General features: G+C 38.8%; 1 protein-coding gene across 1 annotated transcript; it reads right to left on the reverse strand.

The window, feature by feature from the left end:
* Positions 1-351: 351 nt before the first annotated feature.
* slc7a1b (solute carrier family 7 member 1b) lies at positions 352-13,953 on the reverse strand. The gene is made up of 12 exons (XM_066678902.1): positions 13,814-13,953; positions 8,085-8,494; positions 7,743-7,898; positions 6,441-6,606; positions 6,160-6,293; positions 5,487-5,709; positions 4,696-4,835; positions 3,529-3,631; positions 3,139-3,347; positions 2,768-2,919; positions 2,500-2,608; positions 352-1,948 (listed from the first exon to the last, which is right to left on the reverse strand). The coding sequence occupies exons 2-12, from the start codon at positions 8,452-8,454 to the stop codon at positions 1,767-1,769; spliced, it is 1,944 nt and encodes a 647-aa protein (XP_066534999.1). The 5' UTR covers positions 8,455-8,494; positions 13,814-13,953; the 3' UTR covers positions 352-1,766.
* Between the last annotated feature and the right edge of the window lie 2,320 nt (positions 13,954-16,273).

A 16,273-nucleotide genomic window follows, 5' to 3' on the forward strand; every position in this document is an offset into this window, starting at 1 on the left:
TTTACCCTGTTGAGAATATAACTGATGCCAAGTCACAAAATAAGGTTTACCAAGAACATATGAAATTAAATACCATGGAGGTTTTTAAACCTAACTGACTGCTAGCTACACCACTGTGGGAACAGGAAGTACTACAGGAAGTTCATTCATCTATCCTAGCCAATCCAGCAGTCTGTGTTATGGTCGTTTCAGTCCAGACCGCTTTACTAAAAATTAACACACATTTTTCAAAACCAAATTTTACAAAGAAAATAATTTATTCAAGAGAAATACATCAATATGTACATGAAACTGCCTAGTAACCAACCTGTGTAACATACATTCTCCAATTATTTAGCCAAGTCCATAAATACATTTGAAATTTCTGATTTTTAGTGTTTGAGGGTGGGGGCATTGTACCAAAAAAAAAAAAAAAAAAAAAAAAAAAAAAAAAAAAAAAAAAAGCCTTTTCATACATACTGGAAAATTGTAATCATATAAAATATTATTTATAAATATGTACATTTATATTGCCAAATACCTTTTTTTGGGGTGGGGAGAATGAGCTGGTGGCAGTCTAAATCTGTCCCAGAAGTCATGGTTCCTAAAAATGACAACTGTTATCAAAACTGGACAGGGGACTTGATCCCAACTCAGAAACCATGACAAAGACCCAAGATAAATATAATCCTTGTAAACCAAATCTGACAGAAGTTATAAAAAAAAAAAAAAAAGGGGGGGGGGGGGGGGGCACACAATATAACTGAACATTCAAACAATCAGATCTCCACAGAAACACAATTCTGAACCATCTTTAAACATTATTAGACCATGCCACTCAAGAGTTGAACTTCACACACACACACACACACAAAAGCTTGTTTGCATAGAAATCTGGTCATTGTCCAGATTTAAAAAAAAAAATTAAAATAAAAATTCACCCACCACCCACAGAAGGACACAGTGTCTTTGATGAAAAGCATCAAATGTCATCACATTCTGGAGCATTTCCTGAAACTATGTATGTATGTGTTGTACGTAAGTATGCATGCATATATCTATGAGTTTATTGAAAGCCTTTTCCATGAGATGCTTAGTATCTAATTAAAACCGCTGTACTCAAAACTAGTGAATTTCACAGATAAAAAAGGCATATAGACCACACAAAACCATTAGGTTCTTCCTACTCTGCAGCTGCATCTGTTAGAGTGAGCCCACAACCTAGAACAGAACCGATTCTCCATTCAAAAGCATGGAGGTGTAGGTACCAAAGAGACAGTCACGTGTGACTGGACGGGCAAAGCTTTTTGAAAATTACCCTGATGGGAGCCAAAACTGGCATAATTTTTAGGGTGTCATTTCTCATAGTGCAATCTTTCCCAAATATACACAGCAATAACACATATGTACAGTGTCTTTAAATGACTCATAGAAAAGCTAAATTTACACAAACGCATATCTCACACCTTATAGCACAGCTCAAAATGAGTCTTATTTTGGCAACATATATAAAACAAACAGTCATTGGGCAGATTACAAGATCATCTGCATATGCATGAGTACTGTTTAAAAACGTGGACAATTATGTTGTGTTTTGGGGGCCAAGTTGCTGCCAATCAGCAATCAACACTGAGAACAGAAAACAAATGAGTTTAGCATAAAGAAAAACCCAAATCATTATTAATGCAGTTAATGCTATAAAATCCGGCACTGCAATCAAGGTGATTTTTATGCCAAAATTTTACTTTGTACTTCTCAAGTTGAGAAGTAAACTAGGCACAGATGTATTACTGGGGGTCGTCATCTTCCTGCTCTCCTGTAGCATCAGCACCGTTGTTGAGGAAAGCTTTATTCTCAGAGGTAGGCAGTCCATTTTTCTCAGCCTCTGATTTAAAGTCTTCTATACTATTCTTGGCCAAGGCAGACTCTGCACTGTTCCATATCCCATACAAAAAATAGATGGCAAATCCTAGAAGGGTGAAAAAGACATGTTCTCTTAATTTATCAATCTAAAAGGTTTCATCTTTCCTAAAATCCAAGTTCTGAACTCTAACGTAAAAAATGTCCAACGTTTCATTTCCACTCCGCCAGTAATTTACTTTTGCTAATAGTTTGTGTTAATGCGGAGGTAGTTAATTAACTGAAAATGTCCGAAATTAGCGATCAAACCCAGAGCTCAAGCGTACGGAGCCTGGCATCCATGATAGTTTAACTGCCCAAGAGAGATTCTGCCGAAGCCAAAACGCACAGCGGTGTCAAACTCCAGTCCTTTAGGGACACAGCACTGTGGAGTTCAGTGTTCTACCTCACTTACCTCCACTGTGCAAACTCATCAACTAATTTAAATAAAGATTTTCTAGTCCCATTCACTTCAGGCTTAGTCATGCCCACTTTAGTTTGACTGCAGCTTAAGACGACACTCATTGTTCCTGAGAATGGACCTAACTGAACTGGAGTTAAAAGTACTTCAGTAATGTGTAGCTTTGTCAGATGTAAGGAGTACACAGAGTGCAGGCTCACCAATGACCATCCAGATCAAGAAACGCCACCAAGTGCCTTTGTCCAGCTGCACCATTAGATACACATTAATGAACATGCTCAGCACAGGCAGAAAAGGGAGGAGGGGAACCTGAAAGAAAAAACACCAATATGTTTTAAACTAATCACTTTGTACTGTACACTTTGTACAGTTGTTTTTAACAACTGCCCCAGTTGTTAAAAACAACTCAACATTGATTATTCTATTACATTATGCCTAATACCTAATATTTAATTACCAATGTCTTACCTTAAAAGAAAGCTTGGTCTTGCTCTCAGGCTGCCGCCAGATTAACATAGTGACCATGAAGCACAGTAACGCGAGGACACTAAGCACACTGAGAGACCACACCTCTAAACCACCCTGCACAGCTACAATACAGAACACACACACCAACACACCTGCACAGAGACAGAGACAACACATTTAAAAAAAAAAGGAGGAATATACATCAGACTAAAGAAGGTGGAAGGAGGAAAATGAAAGAAAAAAGAAAAATAACTCAGAAAATAGGTCAGGAGGACTGTGTTGTAGCAAATACCATAAGGGCTCTAAATGATTTAATATTAGCCCTAGCAGTCCCTGAAACGGTGAGAGTGATGCGTGTGTACTATTCTTACCTATGACACTGGTGCATATGTTGACACTTAAGCCTGAGAGGCGAGAAGGTTCAGTGTTTTTGGGGAACAGCAGGTTGCCAAGGCTGCAGTTGTCTGGAGCTCCTGACAGGAAGCGTGAGCTGCCCTCACTAATGGAATCTGGATCTGTATCCTCCTGAGAGCAGGCAATCTGATACTGAACATTCACACTAGGCTGCTCTGGCTGGTACCTGTGCATGAGAAAACATGGGTTTAAAAGAAGGATTTTTTGGGATATTGTAGCTCAGTGAAACTCTTTGCGATATATTTTTAAAGATTATAAACTAAACTACATTACTATAATTTTGTACAACATATTTAGCGTTTTCATTCTGTTTCCTAACCACAAGCCAAGAAAATGTAATTCCACACCTTAAAACCAAGACGCAAGCAGCCACTAGAGTGTACGCCAGCAGTGTCCCAATGGACATAAGATCCACCAAATCTTTCAAGTCAAACAGGAAAGCCATCACAGCTGCAAAGGAGGAAAGGGAAAAAAAACACACACATTCAATCCTTGGCCCCACAGATTGTGTAAATGTGACAAACCTTTGTGGTACGTAGTACTAGATAACAATGGAAACTAATGTTCATTGATCCATTTGTAAACAAATAAAAACAAATAGGTAGTAGTACAACAAAAAGGTAATACAAGAGATATTAATATAAACTCAAATGAAGTAAATTCAGTTTGAAATGAACACAGCTCAGTTACTTTTAGCCACGCATTATCTGGGAGTTCTCTCAAAGTTAATCAAAAATAAAGGAACTAGTGATGCTCAGTTCTGTATTCATTTTGAGCCACATTAGTGTTGCTATTTAAACCTAAAATATCACTTCGCACATTCCTTCCTACTTGTAATTTTTTCTGCCATGAGGATTTTTAGTGCCCTGTATTCTACAACATTGACTTTCAAATATTTACAGAGAGTGTGGCTCATTGACCACTCTGTACTTCATGCCACCCCTTACATGGCACCAAAGAACGAACACACCATTTTAGGAGACAAAGCTCATGTCTAGATCCACCACTTTAGCTACTACTCTTCTCCACCTCTGAGCTTACCGGACAACAGCCCAGCCACCACGGTGGAGATAACAGGAGTCTTCCACCCACTGAGGCGAGACAGGAAGAAGAAGAGGAGGCCGTCATGTGCCATGGCAAAGATAATGCGCGGCAGGGGGAACATGGAGCCCAGCAGACTGAGGCACAAGAGGGAGTGAGTGGAGGAGAGAGAAGGGGTGGGGGATGAATGATGTTCATACATCATTCAACAGTTCTGGTCTCTTTCCACTGCTTGTGTAGTGTCTAAAAGCCTGTTCAGCACAAGGTAAAGTGTGTTTGACCTCAATTACAATGTTAATTCCTATTATACGGGCCAGAGAATTCTCCATTAAAGTGTCAAAGTTTCATCTCCTCTGTGTGGAGGTTCAGTGCAAATGGATAGAAGGAAACGTACATTCACGTTATAGAATACCATGCTAGTGAGAGCTGTAAAGGAAACCGGTCTGTTAGCAGTTTTAATTCATTATTCTCACCTGCTACAATCCCGGAGGTTAGAGTAGCGATTACAGGGGTTTTGGATTTAGCGCTGATTTTGGCCAAGAACTTGAAGAGCAGCCCATCCTCAGCCATGGCCCATATAATTCTGGGCATTGGGAACATGGAGCCTAGTAAACTAGTGTATGGAGGAGAGAAAGAGAGCCATGCAGTCACAATTAGAAAACACACAAGTAATTATAACACTCACCACAACTGAAAATCGCAGATAACCAATAGACCTCTGAGGGTGTGGATCAATATTATCAATAATATCAAGCAGAAAGTGTCAAAGAGACTGAATCTAAGCCAAAAAGTTTAAGATTTCTAAATTGGATACATTTTAACTGTACAGTTAATCCTAAATTGGATCAATCTAAAGACAAATCAGCTTTGGAACATTTTTGTTTATCGTATGCAGAATAGGTCTTCACAAAAAATATTGGCACACTGTGTCACTGATGCAAAGCACCCCTTTCCCTCACAAACTTTTATTGTAGCCAATACCATGACCTACTACACATTCAACGTTGGATTATTTGATGCCTTTTGAAATTTTAAACACACTGTAATAACACAGACACAGTATTATGCACTGGCACTTGTCAAGCATTACAAAACATTAACATCTTCAGACAGCAAGGAGTTGATAAACCTGTTTTACATGTTATTTTACTTCATATATAATTTTAACATTCGCTGATAAGAACTTGAGAGGTTGGAACAGGTCCTTGATAACATCTCACGCCATTCTACTCTACAGCTTGAAGAAAGGGACTGGGTGTCTTACCTTGTGGAGAGGGCACACAACGATCCAACTGCCACCGCGTATGTAGCCCCATCCCAACCTACATATTTAAAGGCCACTGGCAGTGGGCTGTTCTTATCCAGCATGTAGTAAGGCATCATCACAGTGAGGGCAGCAGACACACCAAAATAGGCCACGAAGCAGATGAGGAGCGAAGCCACAATGCCAATGGGAATGGCTCTCTGCGGGTTCTTCACTTCTTCACCTGAAGAAAAGGTTGCAGTGATGTCAAAAGTCTGAGAATAACAACTCAAGCCGAATCTGAACGGCAGAAAAAGTGACTCATTGGTGGACAGAATTTTGGGGTGAAAAAAGAGCAGTTAGCTGGAGCTGTTTATAAAAAAAAAAAAAAAAAAGCAGTAAGCACTGAGAGAAAGTAGTGGTCTTGAAAGCCTTAAATTAAAACTTTTTTTTTTATAAACACTCAAAGCCCATTGATATTTAAGCCTTTCTAGACTCAGCTTTATTTGACTTGATAGACAAAATACAGCGGCATGGTAATTTAAATGAGGTTTCCATTTCCAAATGCTTTAACTGAGTTTAATATAATTTGCAGTCCAAATAAGGCATGCTAAGAAAACAGGTCTGCAGGGGAGGGGAAAAAAAAAATTGGAAAAATATATTTTTTTTGCCATTGTCTCTGCACGAGACTCACCTGTAGTGGCAATACAGTCGAACCCAACAAAAGCATAAAAGCAGGTAGCAGCGCCTGATAAAACTCCAGTGAATCCAAAGGGCATAAACCCTCCCTCACCCAGACTCTCTTTAGAAGGCATTGACTGTGACGCACTGCAAAAACAACGAGATACAAGATACCATCAAAGAAATATCCAATATCAGAATAACAGAGTAATGACTAGAATGTTTCCAACTATAGTACGTGCATTGATATCTAAATATCTTGAGCAGTAAGAGGTGGGGGAATCTCACACTCACTTTACTGCGTTGCTGCCGTTAAGGATCTTGTCTGGATTTAGGTCCCAGTTTTTGAGGGTTCCTTTGATCAGGCCTGAGATCACCACAAACATCAGGACCAGCACATTAACACAGGTGAACACTTTGTTCACCATAGCTGACTCTTTCACACCAAATGCCAGCAAGCCTAAAGGGGGTAAAAATATATAATTATTTAATTATGGTGATAATAATGATAATAACAACACATTAACAGAACTTGTGGTGAGAATGTCAGCTCCCCCATGATTGTACTTCAATTATACATTGATTCTCATTTTTATTTAAGAATACATTAGGACTGTGATATCAAAATGTATAATTTACAATTAAATTTGCCCGATTTAATGAAAAATACTTAAATATTGTACCAGGGTTTGTGCTGACCCTTCAGTGTGATTGGCTGAGTGATGTCCCAGGAGTGCCAATATTGCACTCTTCAGGTATTACTCCGCCTCATATGCATGCTTACAATACAGCCTTGCTTTGCCTAGACTTTTTCAAGCAACTAGGAATCAGATCAATTTCTGTTCATGCACCTTATTTTAAGCAAAGAATGTTATGGTGCAGTGAACCCGTTTTAATAACAAACAAAGAAATAGCTAAATGCTACATGTGTGTGATTTTTTGACTGTTCATCTCAAATGGATGCATGTCTTTATGATTTTTGTCCTGAAGCGCTAGTTCACTAGCTCAGCACGATAGCTCTGGAGCCATACTCCAAATTACTCACATTTAATATAATCAGGGAGAACGTAGCCTATTCACACATGCATGATACATGACTATGATCTAAACCCGTGCTAAACAATGGCTAAACCATGACATTTTATTGACTTTATTAATTTATCCATGGCTCTGTCCTGACGTAGACAAAGGACGGCTCTAAATGTAAGCCTTGGTTCAAAACCGGTGTGAATAGCACAGTGGATCAAAAGTCTGAACCAATTCGAGATCCAGAGTTCATTGAAAGAGGGCTAAAAGGAAAGTATGATGGAATAAAACTATTTTACCTCACGGGAGATTTATGAACAAAATTTTCTTCATCTTAAAACCTAATAAAACAAATAGCGATAAACTGTGGTATAATCACAATTATATACCTAAGGTTTGAGCTATAAATTTGAAATTTCGCGAATATATTCATGGCACAAAGAATGGCACATATTTCTCACAACAGAAGTTAACATACCTGTATGAATTTGTGTTGAAGAGAATGAAATACCACCTGAGGGTACATGCAAAGTACCAGAGAAATTTACATATACCTTGAATGTTCCTTACCAGTGAGAATGATTATGATGAGAACAGCAAACATGTCTGGGTATTCAGCAATTCCAGGAGCATTCATGCTCATGTGTGTCCGGCAAAAGGTCTCTATTTGTTTCCCGATGAGCTCATCAAAAGTTGCACTAAATGCTCGAGCTACGCTGGAAGTACCTGAAAGTAAAATAGTCACAAATGTATCACAAGAAGAAACAAAACAAAAAAAGTGCAGGATCAATATTGAATCATTCCTAACGTAACCAATAGTAGAAACAAAGACACAGCCATTAAAAAAATAATAATGGCCAGCAAATTTTTTTTTCTCATGGAACAGGTTGACTCTAAACAGTAAGCTGTTACCTATGATGTAGGAGAGGATAAGGTTCCAGCCAGTGATGAAGGCCCATAGCTCTCCCACCGTGACATAGCTGTAGAGATACGCTGAGCCAGTCCTTGGGACACGTGCACCAAATTCTGCATAACACAGTCCAGCCATGACTGAGGCCAGAGCAGCGATGAGGAAGGAGAGGACGATGGCAGGGCCAGCATTTTCCCGTGCCACAGCCCCCGCAAGCACATACACTCCAGCTCCGAGAGTACTACCCACTCCCAGAGCCACCAAATCAAATGTGTTTAAACAGCGAGAGAGACGAGACTCCTCCGTACTGCAGTCCACAGCCTTCACCCTCAGCAGCTGCTTCCCAAAGTCTTTCAATCTGCCGAGCGTCATGATGAGGTACCACAAACACACACACACACACACACACACCCTAGGATAGACAGGAAAAAAAAGAAAAGGAAGCATTATAAAAAGTACATTCATTCATTGTCTGTAACCCTTATCCAGTTCAGGGTCGCGATCAGTCCCGAGTCTAGCTGGAATCACTGGGCACAAGGCAGGAACACAGCCTGGAGGGGGCACCTGTCCTTCACAGGCCAACACACACATACATTCACACCCATGGACACTCCGAGTAGCCAATCCACCTACCAATGTGTGTTTTTGGACTATGGGAGAACACACCAACTCCTCGCAGACAGTCACCCAGAGCGGAACTTGAACCCACAACCTCCAGGTCCCTGGAGCTGTGTGACACTACCTGCTGTGCCAACGTGCCTCTCCAGGTTTAAAATATCCTTGTCAATTCTAGTAAATCCACTATAGTATACACCTCACAAATACTCAAATTCATCATTGTATTTTGATTAGCAAGTTAGCTTAGTGTCTAAGGTTGGGTCTATCACATTAAAACAATATCACATCATGTGACTAGAGAATTAACCAAACCCGCAGCTTCTGCTTTAGATATTGTTTTACCTACATAGCTATAATGATAACTTAAAAATATATATATTTATGAAAAATAAAATCTTTAACCAAGCACATCCTACCAAGGACCTAAATATAAACATTCATGTCATTTAAATTTACAAATAGTTATGCCCTAGGCCACTGTTTGTTTCAAGGAACACCCTCACCATCTTTAACCATGTGCATTCTGATTACATCAGATATCATTCCAAATGAACTCCAAGTGTAACCGAGTTTAGAAGTTGAAACTACAGCCTTAAGTAGCCTGATTTATAGCCAGCTCAGTGTTGCAGTACACATTGGCAGCTAGCAAGCCAGGGGTACGTCAAGAGGTTTTGACTCTACAGTAAGAGCTTATTATAGTACACCTACTCACTCATTGAAACACACGGGCAAAGTGCCTGCGTTGCTGAGCTGATATTGTGGTGACGTAGAATCAAGTTTGGATGATGCCACCCAAAGGGCCATTGCATACTGTAACAATTCTCTGCAAATCTAAATATGACTTTATAAAAAACGTTCATTTACTGGGAATATTTTATAACTGCAACTAATCTGCTGCTCTATAGTCAAAGAAATTTAGAAAATTTTAAATCCAGAAGTGGTAAAGGGAGTCCTGAAGTACTAAAACAAAAAGAGCAATTCAGTGATAAATTAAAGCGTACACTTACCAAACTAGGACATCCACAAACCAGAGAGCAACATTCACAACTTAAGTTATCCTTTGCTTAAAAAAGCAAAAAAGCACTCCCCGAAAATTAAAGAAACTGAAAAATTCCCAAACTTTTGTAGACAAAGGCCTTGTGTATAAATAAATATTCACATTTAAAAGACGCTATACTATGGGCTGGTCAGTGGACACCTCAGATGTCTTTGTGGCTACTAAGCTGTTCAGACCAGTGGCCCACAAATAGCCCACTGTTGGGTCACGTGGTGGGGTGACTCTAGCAGCTGTGATGACCATGGCCACCACCTACTTGTGTGTCTGACACCTCGATCTACTCTCAGGTTCCCAGTCAGTCAGCCCGTTTGTTACTGATCTTATGTAGTTTAAGATCTTTACCTTGCTCCTAACTAAAAACAACAGACAAGCTCATTGCCATTTTCTAAACTGCTAAGATAATGTCCCTTCCAAGGAATTCACTCCTAGAATTTTCCCAGCAGTATGCTCAAGGCAGGATGTGTGTGTGTGTCTGCCAAGTACAGTGAACAGTATGAGTATCAAGACAGGACCCGTGTCCTTAGGGAGTGATAGCACAAGCTATTACAAAAGACATGCTCTACAGTACTTCAGCTAGTCATCCTGGAATTCAAATTGGGGAATATATTAGTTATTTAATGTAAAAGACGCAAACACAGCTCTGAACAGAACACTGCAGTACACACAGCTTCAAAGTGCTGTGGCCTCGCATAGAATTAATGAACATCTATCTCAGGCTGTCAGTGAAAAGAAAAAAGCCTCAGTTGTATGAAAGGTAGTTGTGCAATGCACACTCGGCATGCCGTTCCTGCCAGAGTACCAGAGCAGCGTGTTAATCCAACCCTTTAGCGATAGGGAGCAGTTGTATACAGACAGTAAGTCATGTCTCTTTCAGAAGAAGTTAAATCAACTCTGTGGGCAGGGACAGAGCCCAGCCCTTATCTCCACCAATCACACTGTGGGGCACAACAGGAACAGAGGGTAATTTTGGAATGGCAGGCAGTCACATGTTGGGCACTCTAAGATTGCGCAGCTACCTAATGAACCTTTTGTTAAAAAACAATGTACGGCTGGGTGTTGCCCAATATCTTAAAACCTAATATCTTGTGTTCACTAGACTTTATTTTCCATTAATTATTTATTTTAAATGCACGCACACACAAAAACACATTCCTAAAAGTTCCACTCTGCCTTGTACCCAGCAGCATATGGGGTCTTTTAAATCCAGCTATTTGTTTAAAAAGTGCTGATGTTAGTATCATCTAACTCAGTTTATGATCCATTTACCAGACTAGATCTTGGACCATGCATGTTCTCTGCCGCAGATAAAACTAACAACTCATTCTCCAAAGCCTTCAATGGTCTGACTGAAGCAGGTCATTATCTTAAAGTGATTTGAATTTAACAACTACTTTGCACACAGTTAGACAAACTTCAGCCCACACAGGATTGTAGTGCTAGCACGAGCTTCCTACTTTTAAAGTACCAAGAACAATGAGTCAGTGTTTAACAGATATTTGTGTAGTTGCCAACATTTGTCTTACCTTATATGGGGGATACATACAACACAAAGATTCTTCATGTCAAATTATGATTAAAATGTCATTTCCTTATTAAAAATGCAGAGAGCATCTAGTACTCAGTGATGACAGTAAAAAATTGTCATCACTTTCCAATTAAAATCATGTATCTCCATTTTGCCTGATGTTCAGTATACTACATCATTTGAACCCAGCAGCAGCCCATATCGTGTGAAAATAAATAAATGAGCAAAAAAGAAATGCTCTAAAATGACTTGGAATAAAGTTGTTATACATTCACTTGCACTGAAATTTAAGGTTTTTCCTTCTCCTGTAAAAGTTACTAATTTGGGAGATACATGGTGTTAATTGGACAGAAACGATATGTAGCTACCACAATATTTAATTTATATCATTGTCATTGGATCATTAAACAAGACAGCTCGAAACCGCCCAGCTGCTCAGATTAAAAACAATTCCTCGGAGTATTCACTCCATCCTGAAGCTATTATTAAACATTAAAGGCTCTTGCTACCAACCTGAATGCCACATTAAAGCAAAACTTTCATTTGATGTAATTTATTTAAATAAGCACTGTAAACTCCACACTCTTCTTATTTTGAGCCGATAAAAGTTCTGACCGTTTGGCAGTGAGTGGAAAAAAAAGGTCATGACACCCAAACCACATAACCCTCGCCATGAAAAACAAACACCATGATATATGCCAAGCCAAAGAGCACAGAAACATCACTGCCACCTGCCCAGTGAAATGGTGGAACGCTCTGATTGGAGAGAAACACAAGTGCTTTGGAACACCCCAAAAATGACACTTTTCTTTCATTTAAATAAATTTTTACGAATGTGTGTCCTTTAATAGACCTACCACTTCAAGAAAGAATCTCCCATCTCCACAGGTAACTTTAAGTAAAGAAACCATATACAAATAAGAAACCCACTCCAAGTCACCTCCGACACATGATCATACAGACAGTAGGGCAGTAACAGGCGGGACAACTTTCCTTCTCTCCTGGTGGTCAAACCCAGTTGAGTCTCCTTGGACGTCAAATGATCTCTAGGGACACATCCTCATTCTGGATGTTTTATTAACTTTATACAAGTTCGTATTTGGTAGGGAATCATTTCCATGTTTAGCCTAGAATCATAAAAGGTAATAAAGAGCAGACATCTTGACAAAACAGACTGCGCTCCAGAAAATCTGTATAATTCAGAAGAGCCACAGATCCCATACCAGGTACTGTTAAAAAAAAATCTCATTTAATTTTTATGTTGCGCACACACAGCATAACTCCTTGTCTAGGGAATACATAAAAATTCAGCTCCTGTGGAAAAAAAAAGCTTTTTTTTTCTTTTTAAATCTTGTTAACATGTCTGTGTTGTGTTTTTATAAGCTAGAAGATCTATCTTGTAACATAAGAAGTCGAAGCTGCAGCTGAGTGATTTCTCACATTTGAAACTAGACAGCCAGTGTTTCTTATGTCATAAACTTAAGGAACCAACCCCATAGCAGTGTTTCTGAGCTACAGGCAATAAGTGCAGGAGGAAATCAGATCTGTGGTTACTGAAGTTGAAGGCAAAAAATTCAATTAAACAACAAGGCATTATAAGTGGTTATTTTATTTTATTTTATTTACATTTTTAAAAATAACTCCTAACTTTTCATTTTGATGAAGGGGACTTATCAATTAACAGAAAGGTATACAGTGGATAAAAAAAACAAACACTGAATTAACTGATGGTCTTTTCAAGACTGAACATCTATTCCATGTTCTGATGACATTCTGAGTGAAAATAAACTCCCATCGTTTGCAATCAGTCCAGTTCTGTATCTTTCAATGCAGATTTACAGAGAATGTGTTAAACTTGAACACACCGTGGGGGAAATCGTTAGACAGGTGATAAAAGTAAATGTTTCTAAGATTAAATTGCAGTGGAACACGGACACTCCACATTAAACGTCAGAGAGAGATTAAGGCACGGTGTCACTTTTACAAACAAAGCCACGACGTTAGGAACGAGGAGGAAGTGACGAGCATCGCTACAAAGCCCGCGACGGTCTCTCTCCCGCCACGTGCGGTTCAGTAGTAGGCCCCAAAAACAACGCGGAAAAAGGCAGTTTTCCTGTTTTTACGTTCTCGAATAAAATAAGCTGGAGTCTTTATTTTTGCGCTTTATGCAAATATTGTGGCAGAAATATATTAATGACAAACAGTACAAGGCGTAACCAACGAGCAAAAAATAAAATACAATAAAATATTCAACCGTCGTCGAATGGGCTCGACTCTGTCTAAAATACACCGCTCTGAACCCCTTCTCCGCCCCATTTGAAAGAAGGCTGTGCAATATCTACGAGTGAGTTGCATCAGCTGTTCCTTAAAGTGGTCTCTCGCGTGTGCCTTTGGGTCTGTGTCTTAAACCTACTCCCTAACACACAGCAGACCCGGACGAGACGCCAACTCACGACCACGCTGCACGCCCAAATAAACCACAAAACACATATTTAAAAAAACCAATTTAAACGGTTTCTCTGGATTCTTACCTCGTGCGCGCCTACGATTCCGGACTCTCAGCTCAAATAATGCCAGGAATTGCTGGAGAAACTCAGGATTTGACAAACTCGAAAGAAAATGCAGAAACACACCAAAACCTGCGCACCGCAGGGATGTAGTAGTAATGTTACAGTTCACCTCCAACAGACTCCGCCCTACACAGAGTAGTCTTTTTATTATTTATTTATTTCGACAAACCCCACCCCACTCCTTAGTTCTGAAGAGGGGCTTTCTTTTTGTCACCCGTAATCATTTATATTTTTAAAAGCACATATAAAGCAAGCAAACACATAAGTAAACAATTAATCTTAAAATATATTTTTATTATTTAAAATGACAATGTAACGTGTTCATTTTCTTATTTTCAAGCTTTTCACTGCATACAGTCCGTCTTCGTCTCCACACGCTATTTCACTTTTTTAAATTTACAATTAAATAAAATAAATTAATTAATAAAATAAAATAAAAATAGAAGTTGCGAGGACGACCAAATATTCTACTTTGTAAACTAATCCCCATAACTAGAAGAGGACTGTCATGATTGTGTAAGAAAAGTACCTCTATACCTTCATTTCTATACCCTAAAATAAACAGTTTAATAAATAAAATTTCTATACCTTAAATAAATAAATTTCCCATTCTAAGTGTAGTCTTTCTGAACAGTGTTTGTAATTCCACAAAACCCCAATTTCGTTTGTAACACAAGTGTTGAATCAGGTGTGATGTGAGAGTTTATTTGGGGGTTTGTCTACAGATAGTGTCTCAGTCACTCAGCTCCAGGGTCTTGGGTTCTTGGTTTTGAGTCGTGCTCCCGGTGACTGTGTGAGGAGTTTGGTGTGTTCTCTCTGTGTCTGCATGGGTTTCCTAGTGTTCCTAGGTGTGATTGTCTGTCAGCCCCCCACCCAGGATGTGTTTCCACCTTGTGTCCAGTGATTCAGGGTAGGCTCCGGACCCACCGCGACCCTGAACTGAATAAGCACTTACAGACAACGAATAAATAAATGTCTATTTTACACATCTCTGTGATGGAATGGTGTACTGGAGTACGCAAATGTCCAGCTAATTTATTTCATTTCTGTTACAATTAAACATCTCTAATTGTTCAAGGGCTTATAAATTACATACAGTGAGCAAACAAAGACCTTTTTTTCCCACGCAAGATGCTTTCTGCCTGGAGCTCTGAGAAAGTGCTGCCAGTGGGGTTTAACCCATGAGTAAAAAAACTTTTCTCTTTCAACCACATCTTTAACTCCTTTACAGATGTCACTATCCACAGTGGAATAACACTATCCAGCCATAAACAACATGGCTTCAGATTTGTATATTGCACTGGTGCTACATTTAAACATTCTTACAGTTCTTATAATAGCATAGTCACTGATGCAGCACAAGATCTTTTTCTAGGCTGATATTTTCCTCATTCATGTAATCTGCCTCTCCAGTACGTGTTCCAAATGTGAAAGTAGTGTTCGCTCCACTGTTTTGAGAACACCAGCAGCAGCTTGCAAATGTTCTTCTTGTTTTGTGTATTTGCTTTTCTCAGTGTCAGATTCTTGAATTTAACACACAACACATCATTTCACACACACAGTGTTGTCTTCCCGCGGTAAAAGAATCTATATGACTTTGATTTCCTCCTGTGTCTCACAGATAAAAGCTGTTAGTGGTGTGTGGGACGGTTTTGGTGGTTTTTCACGTCTTACATGATTGTAGGAGTTTCATATTCATCGTGACATTAAAGTATTTTTTTGAAGTACAGTTAATACATTTGTGTTTTCCATGTATTCTTCTTCCTTATGATTATAATTGATATAAAAAAATAACTTATGAAAAATATATTTTATAATATATTATAAAATACCTAAAATATTATTTTATTTATCATATTAAATAAATAAAAGGTTGCAATTACTGTATACGTTAGGAATACAAAAAAAATATTATATGTTTGTACCCTAAGTGTATATTGACTAATTTATGTAATTTGCACCTCCCCAGGGAATTTCTCCAGAGTAAACAAATGCACCTTTGGTCACAGAGAACACTGCAATCAACTTATCACTTTGGGTAACTGTGTTTAGTCTACTGATAAAAGTTGTAAATTAAAAAACTTAATTTATGCAGACCATGTGAGAAATGCTAAATATACCATTGTTATACAGTTAAGGTTTGACTAAGTGTTCATAAATATTCCTCTGTTCAGAAATTAAACCCATCAAACGTCTTGGACTGGAAAAAAATGGGAATCCATCTACATGGACTTGGATTATTTATGTAGCTAGCAGAGTAACAGAATAAAATTAAATGGCAGATTAGATCTGGCATTTGGACAAGTAGCCAAAAGTAGTTTAGTCAGGGACTGAGGTTAGTTACTCCACCTTATTCCACATGTATTTGCTGTGGCTACATCATTCCAGAGCATAAAGTTCCACTGCTGTACAACCCAATAC

The sequence above is a fragment of the Hoplias malabaricus genome, chromosome 1 (assembly GCF_029633855.1).
Source record: "Hoplias malabaricus isolate fHopMal1 chromosome 1, fHopMal1.hap1, whole genome shotgun sequence".
Lineage (NCBI taxonomy): Eukaryota > Metazoa > Chordata > Actinopteri > Characiformes > Erythrinidae > Hoplias > Hoplias malabaricus.